Source organism: Hevea brasiliensis, chromosome 4 (genome assembly GCF_030052815.1).
Source record: "Hevea brasiliensis isolate MT/VB/25A 57/8 chromosome 4, ASM3005281v1, whole genome shotgun sequence".
NCBI classification, from domain to species: domain Eukaryota; kingdom Viridiplantae; phylum Streptophyta; class Magnoliopsida; order Malpighiales; family Euphorbiaceae; genus Hevea; species Hevea brasiliensis.
This window is the reverse complement of record NC_079496.1, coordinates 113,165,903-113,178,040: the sequence shown is the minus strand read 5'-3', so window position 1 is coordinate 113,178,040 and position 12,138 is coordinate 113,165,903. Positions and strand designations below refer to the sequence as shown.

Here is a 12,138-nt window from a genome sequence, read left to right as displayed (position 1 = left end):
GCAACAATGTCACACAAATGACAAATCCATCAAACAAAACACAGGGCCTTATTTTTTCTTACAATTTCTTGTATCCTTATGCCTTGCAAGGAAATAATACAAACTTGAAAGTGACACAAGTTATGATTTGCATTGTATAAATGCAACAACAAAAACAAAAACTATCTATGCATGTTAAGCCCTAAATAACTCCTAATCCAAAACGTAAAAGTGAAGTTGCCTACAAATCTCATGCATAAATAGCCTCGAAACATTCTAGCAGGTAACAATAGAAAAACAAGATAGGAACATACTGGTTCCATTGCAGAACCATAGCCTCAACAGGATATCACTGGGTATAGTACTAAGCAAACACAGGTATATCTCCAAGACACGTTTCATATTTCTCTAAGACAAGCACGAGAGCAAACAAGAAACACAATGACAGAACCAACATTATGCCAAGAAGAAGGCCAAAATATCTTATCAAATTGCAAGTCACAAAAGAACTTATTCATTATTGGAAACGATAATCCATAGATTCTTAATAAACAAGGTATATAGTAAATTTAAAATTTTCATATACCAGGCTAAGCTGCAGTATTCTGAGAAGCCAGATTTTCAAGAGAAACATTGTTAAGCCTCTCCAGAGCCAAAATAAGTGCTTGGGTGCCCAAATTCCCTTCCCCGTGAGCCTTAAGCGACAAATAAAGTTGTTGAGCCAATGCCAATCCTGGCAAAGCAAGACCCATGTTTTGACACTCCTTCAAACAAATTCCCAAGTCCTTTACAAAATGGTTCACATAGAACCCTGCCTCGAAATCCCTCTTCAGTATTCTAGCCCCGTATAAATCAAGGGACTTTGACCCCGCAGCGCCTGCAGATATGGCGTTTAAGTACAGTTCCACATTGAGTCCAGCTTTATATGCGTAAACGATCCCCTCCACTAAGCCAACCATTGTAGAAGCTATGGTTATTTGGTTTGCTAGCTTCGCAAATTGGCCTTTGCCAGGGGCACCCATATAATTAACCTTTCCCATGAGGGCAAACAGGGGATTCAGCCGATGGATGACTCCTTCATCCCCTCCGGCGAATATTGCCAGGGTTCCGTTCTTGGCACCGCGGTCGCCGCCGGAGACGGGGGCGTCAATGGAGTGGCAATTTTTGGCGGACGCAGCGGCGGAGATCTCGGAGGCCAGGGAAGGATCAGATGTAGTCATGTCAACGAGGACTCCACCAGGGCGAAGGCCTTGGAGGGCCCCAGTGGTGGGGTCGAGGAGGACGTGACGGACGTCAGAGGGAAACCCGACGATGGAGAAGACGACATCGGAATTGGAGGCGACGGCAAGAGGGGATTGAGCGAGGTGGGCCCCCATGTCGACAAGAGGCTGGGCCTTAGAGAGGGTCCGATTGAAGACGGTGACGGTGTAGCCGGCTTTGATTAGGTGGGCACACATGGAGCGGCCCATAACGCCGGTGCCGATCCAGCCAACGCGGGTGTTTGATGAAGTGACGGAGTCGGAGGTGTTGGCCATTGAGCGGTGCAAGTGCAGTGGCGAAGGAAGAGAGAGGTGGGTGCGATAGGTGGGCAAGTGGTGAAAGAGCGTGCGAGTGCGACGGAGGAGTGACTGTGACATCCCTTTGAATTATATCCATCGCTAGTGTGTTCTATTATCGGTTATGTTTGTTCTGTGTACAGTACCCTATAATTTCAACTCATTTTCCATCGTACGACTCATTTCCTAAAATTTAAGAAAAACAGCTTTTATTTCCATAAAATAGTGCTTCCAGTGTGTTCTAAAATCTTCTCATTTTTCGATGCGTTGGCGGCTAATTTTTTTAGTTCATTATTAAATTTTACAAGGCACTTTACTTCTATTCCTTTAATTTTAATTATTTACTAAAAAATTCTAAATTTTTAATTTTATTGCATACAAATTTCTCTAATCTGGTGACAGGTTTTCAAATTTAAAAAATTTGTCTAAATTATAGTGTTACATTAATATATATAGATTTAATATTTTTTCTATGAAAAATAAATTTTTATCATTTTTAAAAATAAAATTATTATAATGATATTAATATTTTTATAATAGATTTAAATTTTAAAAAAAATCTCTTTAATTTATAATAATATCTATAAATGCAAGTTAAATATTTTTAGATGAAGGATAAATTCTCATCCTTCCTAAATATTGTTGTGATAATATTGATATTTTTGTGATAGAGATGGTGATTAAAATGATATATTTTTTTTTTTAAGTGAGAGGAGATGAGATAAAAAAGTAATTTTATTTTTTTCAACTTATAAATTTATTACATCATATTAAAGGAATTTTTATAAAATAAAATTAAAATTTAAAATTTTTTAATAATAAATTAAAGTTAAAAGATAAAAATAAAACACAAGATGAAAATAAAATATAAAAATAAAATATAAGAGAAAGTTTAAGAATGAATTATAAAAATTATTCATGTCTTTGTATTTTATATATATATATATATATATATATATATATATATATATATATATATATATATATATATGTAGAGAGAGAGAGATTCATTAGATGAAAACGTTTAGTCCTAGACGCAAGAAGGCTAAAAACGAGTCCTAATAGTAGAAAACCAATTGAAATCCAATCCCATGGCTCACAACTAAGCTTTTACGATCGAAGCCCATTTCCAAAATCCTAGCATAGATAGCAGCAAAGAGGGGAACACTGCCACCATCTCTAATGGCCAATCACCGGGAGTACAAAGCTTAGGAGTGGCAAAAGGGCGATCAAGCTAAAGCCAGATGGAGGCCCTATAAATCACTCCTAGAAACTGCAAGAGAATAGAGTCAGGATCCATAACCATTTGAGAAAAAGATGAAGTCTGGCAGAGCTCTAGGCTCTCTCCTTCTAAGGATCGATAAAACCAACTGATGGTGGTGTCACTATGACCCGAGTGTACCGGTTTCAGAGGGAAACCTCACCTCCACCTACAATACCATATCAAGAACAGAAAAAGAAGAATATAACCATATCCATGGCAACCATACGACGCTCCAAACACATATCACAAAAAGCCCCACATGCAATCAAGGATCTAAAAAAAAAGCCAAAAAAGTATTTACATCCCAACCTAGAAAATGGGAGGGCCAAACACACATTTCTAGGCAGGAGAAGGACCTTCCCCCTGCTCGAAAGGGGCAGGGAGACCTCGAACAAGTAAGGACAGCTCCTCGAGAGCTGGAGGAAGAAGCTTCTCTTTAGAGAAGATCTCTCTCTTTATAAAAGAAAAGAGAGAGAGCTGAGCTAGTCTTCCTTATATATCTTTCTCGATGCCTTCGTTAATTGTTCGTCTTATGCCACGTATCATTTGGAATTGGGAACAATTTTGCAGCCTGAGAGTTTCTTTCTTGATGTTGCCATTGCCAAGGAAAAAAAAAAATCCATACATCCAAGGCAATGAATTACACCCAGCCACTAGACCGATTGCAGTTCACCAAAAGGATGAACTGGAACAGGAACTATAATTCCTTGAGGTTTCAATTTCAGTCCCATTTTTTATTTCGATTAATCTGATCCAATCAAATTCAAATCCAATGGTTCAATGTTTTCAATTTTTTAATTTTTGAATTAAAAAAATTTGATTTGACTGAGAATCAAATTGAATAATTGAAATTCGATTTTGATCCAATTGATTCATAATTCAAGTTAAACACAAATTTGATGAACTTTGATCCCGTTTTAATTCTAAAATAGCCGTAGCTAGGATTACATTGAATAGACTGGAATGGCAAAAGGATAATCCAAACCTTTGTTTGGATCTTTAATTATGAGAAAAAAAGGAAAAGAAATTAAAAATGAGAAATATAAAGAAAAGAAAAAAGAAATTAAATTTTTTTCATTGTTTGAAGGTGTCTTCTATGGTTTTTTGATTCCATACAAAGTATGATTACTTTGTTACATAAAATAAAATGATTTCATATAAATTTACAATTTATCTAATGAAATTTTTGTAAAATGATTATTTTTTCCATAAAATGGTTAATTATGAAAATTTTATTAACTTAATAAAAAAAAATTTCATGTAAAAAAATACATAAAATATTTTTTAAAAATTTAATAAATAATATTTAATAAACCAAAATTTATTCCTATAATTTTTTGACAAAATTTATCATACATAATTCACCTCTTATATCTTTTAAGAAATATTATATGTACTTTTTTATTTAAGAAAAATTTTTTATTGTTAAGTTAATAACATTTTCGTAATTAATTAATTTGTGAGAAAAAAAATTATTTTATAAAAATCTAATAAGATAAATAGTAAATTTATGTAAAATTATTTTATTTTTATAATAAAGTACTTATATTTTATATGAAATCAAACAATCATAAAATTCCCTTTAAATAAAGGAGAAATAATTTCTCATAATAAAATTCTTAATTACTGAGTCATGATTTTATTATTATATAATACTAAGAATATTTAAGTAATTTTAATATAAATAATATTTTTTTTTTTTTTCAAACAAAGGCTTAGAATATGATGATAGGAGAATTTGAAAGAATTCGCTTAGTCCAAATTATGGATTAAACTTTAAACAAAATAGATTCGAATTGGTGAGATAATTAGAGATCATAGTACTATATCCTATCAACTGAGGATTATTAGGCTCTCCATATCAAGGAAACAATCAATTGAAATCAACTGAGTGACAGATTTTGAAGCAGAATAAAAGATTAACTAAACATTTAAAAAATAAAAAAAAATAAAAAACCCTACCCTATAAATATAAGTAGTTCTGTATACTGGATCTCTGAACTATGAATACAACATTCTCAATCCATTCCAAGCATTTTTCTGCCCATATAAGTGCCTGCATTGAAGATCCAGATTGATAGAGTTAGGAACAAAGCAAAGCAAATGTGATATCAATGGAAGAAGAAATTAATATTGTATTACTGAAATTATCTCAAGATTACAATAAATCTCTCAATACAGTAATACTCTCATCTCCTCTCTTTTGGACACTGAAGAAACAAATAGAAAAGAAAAACCAGGAGACCTCTCCCGAACTAGCTCAAGCTAGCCCCAGCAATGCTGAATCAAATGAGATAAAAAAACCAGAATGCCCATATCAACTCAGAAGCTCTTATTTATATATATACTGCTGCTTTAGGAAGTGTAAGGAGTGTATTCCGATATTCCCTCTAACTGAATAACCTTCAAATTAATCCCTTTTAGCTGTCATATTCCAGAATCTTCATTCTTCTTAAAATTCTTCTTGTAGTAGACTCTCAATGGTTCTGGACCTCATCTCACCTTCTCTGGATTAACATTAAGACCCATATCATTGCTCACCCCTTGAAGAACCGCCTTGAGGCAAGGCTGAAGGAAGGAAATTGGTTGACAGCTTCAAAATAGGCCATCCATGTTGCTTCTTCAATTGGTTTACCCTTCCATTTGATTAACAATTGAGAAATTGAATTGCCATTGATAGTAGAAATTCTATGTTGCAAAACATCTTCAGGTTCAATTAACTCTTCATCCACTTCCAATTCCTTAGGTAATGCTGGAGCCACTTGATGCTGGCCAATGACCCTTTTAAGTTGAGAAACATGAAATACTGGGTGGATTCTTACATGTTTAGGTAATTGCAATTTGTAAGCAACACTTCCCACTTTCTTGCTAATAGTAAAGGGCCCAAAGCAACGAGCAGCCAGTTTAGAGTGAACAGCCTGTTTGAGAGTGCTTTGACGATGAGGCCTAAGTTTCAGAAAAACTGAATCTCCGACATTAAAATGGACCTCCCGTCGGTGTTTGTTTGCAGCTTTAACCATCCTCTGTTGTGCTCTAGACAAATTATAAGCAAGTTGTCTCAAAAGTTCATCTCTTGTAGCCAATTCTTGTGCCACAGCCTCAGCTTTAGTTTCACCTGATAAGGAGTCATTCTTGCAGCTGTGTGAAAGCTTGTGTTATACCAATATTCGGTCCATGCAATCCACTTATTCCAATGTTTAGGTTGCTCAGAAGTAAAGCAATGAAGATAAGTCTCAAGTCCCCTATTTAAAACCTCAGTCTGACCATCAATTTCCGGATGATAAGCAGTGCTCATCCGCGATTGTGTACCTTGCAAACGGAACACTTCAGACCATAAATGACTTAGAAAAATTGGATCACAATCACTAACAAATAGACCGTGGCATCCCATGGAGCCGGACTATTTCCTTGGCAAATAAATCAGCAACACCTTTAGCAGTATAAGGATGGCGAAGTTACAAAAAATGTGTACATTTAGACAAACGATCAACAACCACCAGAATAGCATCAAATTCATTTGAGCGAGGGAGCCTCGTAATAAAATCTAAGGAAATATCCTCCCATACTCTAGTTGGAATTGGGAGTGGTTGAAGACGTCCGGCAGGAGATGAAGCTTCGTACTTATGTTTTTGGCATGTCAAACATTCTGCTACAAAATTCTTGACAGATTTCAACATTCCAGGCCAGTAGAGATTTGAAGCCACCCTCTTATATGTACGAAATGCTCCCGAATATCCCCCTAATGGAGAGGAATGAAATTCAGTTAATAATTTAGAAATCCAAGGAGCATTTCGCGGAATAACCAATCTGCCTTTGTAAAATAGCCTATTTTGGACCAACGAATAATGAGGACGTGAGGATAAATTGGCTTGCAAGTCATGAACAATTTTTTGAAGATGAGAGTCATTGCTAATCTCCCTCTCAATTTGATCCCAGTCCATCCATTGAGGCAAACTAATAACCTGCAATTCTAGCTCTTCTTCCCTCTTGGATAAAGCATCTGCAGCTGCATTTGAAGATCCAGGCTTGTAAATAATCTTAAAATCATACCCCAACAGCTTAGCTCCCCATTTTTGCTGGGCAGGGGTTGTGATATGCTGCTCTAAGAGATGTCGTAAACTACTTTGGTCAGTGTAAACAAAAAATTTCCTTCCCAATAAATAAGGCCTCCAATGTTGTACTGCTAACACAAGAGCCATCATTTCTCGCTCATAAGTGGACTTAGACAGAGTTTTAGATGACAGGGCCTTGCTGAAATAAGCAATTGGACGACGCTCTTGCATAAGAACAGCCCCCAAACCAGTACTCGAAACGTCACATTCCACAATAAATTCCTTAGAAAAATTGCCAAGACTGGAGAAGTTGCTGAAGCTTGCTTTAAATTAAGAAAAGCTTGTTGTGCCCCTGGATTCCAATCCAACTGACCATGATGCTCCTTTTTCAGTAACTGGGTCAAGGGTTTAGCAATAATTCCATACCCTTGAATGAAGCATCGGTAATATCCAGTCAATCCAAGGAAGCCCCAAACAGCTTTCAAGGACTTAGGTTGAGGCCAATTAAGGACACTTGCAACCTTAGAGGGATCCATGGCTACTCCTTGAGCAGATACAATATGTCCAAGATACTCCACCATCGTCTTTCCAAAGGAGCTCTTTTTTTTATAACCTGAAAGTGATTTTGCAGCAACAATTGTAACACCACCCGTAGATGATTCATATGATCTTCCCAAGAGCGGCTATAAACTAGTATATCATTGAAAAATACCAATACAAATCGCTGAAGATATGGCCTAAATAGATCATTCATGGTAGATTGGAATGTCGCCAGTGCATTCATCAAACCAAAAGGCATGACAAGAAACTCGTAATGGCCTGAATGAGTTCGAAATGTTGTTTTAGGTATATCTTTGTCAGCCACTCTAATTTGATGATACCCAGATTTAAGATCAAGTTTTGAAAAATATGTTGCTCCATTCAATTCATCTAACATCTCATTGATGATCAGGATTGGGTATTTATCTAGAATTGTGGCTTTATTAAGAGCTCTGTAGTCGACGCAAAACCTCCAGCTACCATCTTTTTTTTTAACTAGCAGAATCAGACTTGAAAATGGACTTGAGCTTGGCCGTATAATTCCAGCGGCTAACATTTCGGCCACCAATTTCTCTATTTCATCTTTTTGATAATTTCCGTACCGATAGGGTTTAACATTAATTACTGAAGTACCCTGTACCAAAGGAATAACATGATCGGTGATTCGTCGAGGAGGCAGAGCAGCTAAATCACCAAAGATAGATTGAAATTCCTGCAGCAAGGTAGATAACTCATGTTACTGTGATAGAGTTATCTCAGCATCAAAGTTATAAGAATGCTCAAGACTTGATAATTCCCATAGCAACATAGAGAATTCCACATCTATTAATTTCGACAATTGAAAGATAGAGATTTCCATCTTGGTATACGAAGGATTACCTGACAGAAGAATTTGTTGTCCATTTTGAAAAATTTTCATATGCATAGTTGCCCAGTTAATCCAAACCTCACCTAACGTTGCTAACCAAGCAACTCCCAATATTAAATCAACACCACCGAGAGGAAACACGTAGCAATCAACAGATATTTCCAAGTTTCCCAAGTTAATTTTAACATCATGGCAGACTCCCATTGACTGGACCCTGTGACCATCACCCAAACAAACACCAAAAATAGGAGTATCAGCAATAGTTAAATTCAATTGAGAAGCAATCATACCAGAGATAAAATTGTGACTAGCGCCACTATCTATCATCACAGTCAACGCCCTTCCTTGAATCCAGCCTTGCAATTTCATTGTTTTAGGAGAAGAGATGCCTCCTACTGAATAAAAGGGTAATTCCATGCGATTGAAGTGGGCTTCATCAGTTATCATCACATTTAGAGTTTCAGATTCAACTAATCCCAATTCTTGTTCCAGCTCTATAGGAATTTGCTCATCATCTCCAACAATTAGAGCTCTCAGGGTTTTGTTAGGGCATTCATGCATGGGATGAAAAGGCTATTTACATTTATAACAAAGACCTTTAGCTCTCAAATCAAGGAACTCCTGATGTGTATATTGCTGGGTGCCTCTGTTTCTATGAAACGATGGTTGATGAGGTGAGCTGCTGGTAGGGAAGATGTATTTTGTAGGAGTTTAGGTGGTCCTGGAAAGGCTTTATCTGGTGGCTTATTATTTGGATATTCCAGAAGTTTTGTTGAAGGGGAAGGAAGGATGGGTTTGGACCAAATGGAAGTGCCCTTTACATACCGACCCATATCATTCCTTGGTCCAGGTCCAATAACTGAACCCCATCTCTGGCTAGAGTCCCCACCGTGTTTCAGCGATAGCTTTGAAGTAAGGAATTGAATCTCCAATTCAATTTCGCGAGCTAAATTCATTGTGCAAAAAAGATCAATAGAGTCTTGAGAACGAATACGCACACGAATTTCCTCCCGCAAACCACTTAAAAAGAAACCCAAATACTGTTGGTCCGTCAATCCTTCCGCTTGAGATGTAAGAGCAACAAAAACATCAATGTATTCATCAACAAACTTTTCTTGATAAACAGTGGCTAACCGTTCATAAGGATTGGCTCTCATGTCTAGGGGTAAGCATTCGGTTCAAATCGAACCGAACCGAATCGAATTAAATTATAAAAATCGAGCTGCAAATTTTAGAAATCAAACCGAACCGAAATGGATAAAAAATCAAATGGAACCGAACCGCTCTATTTCGGCTCGGTTTAAATCGATCGGTTTGATTTTTTATTGATTTTTTAATTTAGACTTGATTTTCAAGTTATTTGATTTAATTTTAACTTTAGTTTGAACCTGATAACCATTAATCAATAAAATTAAACAATTAATATATATAAAATTAAATATAATTCATAAATTTTTCATAAAAATAAATCAATTCAAAAATCGATTCGATTCGATTTAGTTTGATTTAACTATATAAATTACTATTCAGTTCAGTTTGGTTTAACCGATTTTTTCTCTTCAAAACCGAACCAAACCGAAATAACCGAAATTTTTATAATGTAAAATCAAACCGAACCGATTGAATTTTAAAACCAAATTAATTGAACCGAATTGACTCGGTTCGATTTGATTTTTCAATTTGAACCGAATTTTGCTCAGCCCTACTCATGTCCCCTCCATATCTCTGCAATAATTCCAAGGCCAGTTGAGACGATGAAATATTAAGAGTGCGCTGGCATAATCAACACATCCAATGAAGGGCAGGTCCTTCCATACAGGTCAGAGCTAGTTGAACTTTCATCTCATCAGTAGTTTTGTTAATTGAAAAATACTGTTCTGCTCTTGCTAACCATCCCACAGGGTCCACTCTGTCAAAATTTGGCAACTCAATTTTTTTAACAGCCATAGGGAATTCCTCAACAACAAGTGCATTAGCAGCTGGTGGAATGGTTTGAAACGTGCTCCCTGGAGTTGCTTGGGAGGAAGAGTCCCCCTCCAAGAATGTTGATTTCCCTCGAGTTAAGGAGGCAAACATACTTTCTAATTTGTTAAAACGTTGCTCTTGCTGAAAAGAGGTAATGTGCTGCTCCTGTTCTAGACGCATTGCTGCCATAAACTGTTCTAGATTGGACATCACGTTCCTCTCTACCTGATCGACACACTCTTCCATTCGCGTTTTAGTCATGGGATTCATAGATCTGGCAGGTCGAACCAAATTGATAGAGTTAGGCACGAAGCAAAGCAAATGTGATAGCAATGGGAGAAGAAATTAATATTGTATTACTGAAATTATCTCAAGATTACAATAAATCTCTCAATATAGTAATACTCTCATCTCCTCTCTTTTGGACACTGAAGAAACAAATAGAAAAGAAAAACCAGGAGACCTCTCCCGAACTAGCTCAAGCTAGCCCCGGCAATGCTGAATCAAATGAGATTAAAAAAATCAGAATGCCCATATCAACTCAGAAGCTCTTATTTATATCTGTAATGCTGCTTTAGGAAGTGTGAGGAGTGCCATCTGAGATTCCCTCTAACTAACTAACCTTCAAATTAATCCCTTCCAGCTGTCCTATTCCAGAATCTTCCTTCTTCTTAAAATTCTTCCTGTAGTAGACTCTCAATGGTTTTGGACCTCGTCTCACCTTCTCCGGATTAACATTAAGACCCATGTCACAGATCCTCAAATGAACTCCCAGCATAATTAAAACATCATGTCAAGGACACCAAATGCAGCAAAACAGAGAAAATCCAGCCAATCAAACATATGCAAGAACCATGCAAAGAAAAATGCAAATGATCATATCATTCAATATGCATGTGAAAGAGCTGCTCCTGCCAGCCACTACATTTCAATTGATTTTGAAAACACTTAAAAAACCACATTAAATAAGATATACCACACACACACAAAAAAAAATAATAATAAATCAAGGAACAAGAGAATGCAGCAATGCAGTTGCATACATATTCAATATGTTCTATACTTCTATCAGTCAGTTGCAGTGTCCTACATGTACGTCTTCATAATATGCTAACAATTACATATTGATTCATTTTGTTCCATATCCCTAGCATTTCCTTCTTATGCAATTCGTACAAATCAGGCAATATGTACAGACCAAGTTTTTAGAAATTTCTTAAGTCTTCAGGATATGTTAATTACTTGATTTTATGCAACTAGCTAGTACTAATTTAGGGCACATCTTGTAGCTCCGCTCTCATACACATACAAGCAATTGGTTTTCCTTATGAATGCTCATAACTGCAAGCACGCATAGACTCACAGGATAATACTGGCAAACACAAAAATTGCTTCTTGCAACTTAAGGAAAAAATTATGTTACAGAAAGAAATTTCTCTTATAATTTATAAGAGAAAAGGCAATGCATACATAACTAACCAACACCATTGCACCTATCATCAATAGCAAATGAAAGGGAATTTCTAACATGACTTCGTTTTTTACAAAGTAAATTTTACTTTGTTAATAATTGCACTGGATGAATTGATAAGCTCCAATCTAATGGTGAAAAGAACAAAGTAGAAACAAAGTAACCATGTAAGACACACAAATGACTGTATTGTGACAACAGTAAGAAATGCAATCCTGTTTTCCCCCTTTTTCATATATTGTTCTAACACCAATGGTTTGCATGAGCCATATCCATATTCATGTACATTAACAAGAAAACAAGAAGCCACAACCCAAAAACAATTTTTGAATTTTGAACCCACATACTCAGAAAGCCTTTAACATATCATGAATGGGAAAGGTACAAATGAAAGCTGAAGAAGAAAACATTCATTGAAATGTGAAGTATCAAGAAGATACAAA

At 36.0% G+C, this 12,138-nt stretch overlaps 1 protein-coding gene across 1 annotated transcript; it reads right to left on the bottom strand.

Annotated features, from left to right (window-relative positions):
- Positions 1 to 448: 448 nt before the first annotated feature.
- Positions 449 to 1,701, bottom strand: LOC110638840 (probable 3-hydroxyisobutyrate dehydrogenase-like 1, mitochondrial). The gene has a single exon (XM_021789531.2). It carries the CDS (start codon positions 1,614 to 1,616, stop codon positions 570 to 572), a length of 1,047 nt encoding a protein of 348 aa, XP_021645223.2. The 5' UTR covers positions 1,617 to 1,701; the 3' UTR covers positions 449 to 569.
- Between the last annotated feature and the right edge of the window lie 10,437 nt (positions 1,702 to 12,138).

Coding starts and splice junctions, on each gene's coding strand:
- LOC110638840 (XM_021789531.2), bottom strand. CDS start 1,616: ATGTCACAGTCACTCCTCCGTCGCACTCGCACGCTCTTTCACCACTTG.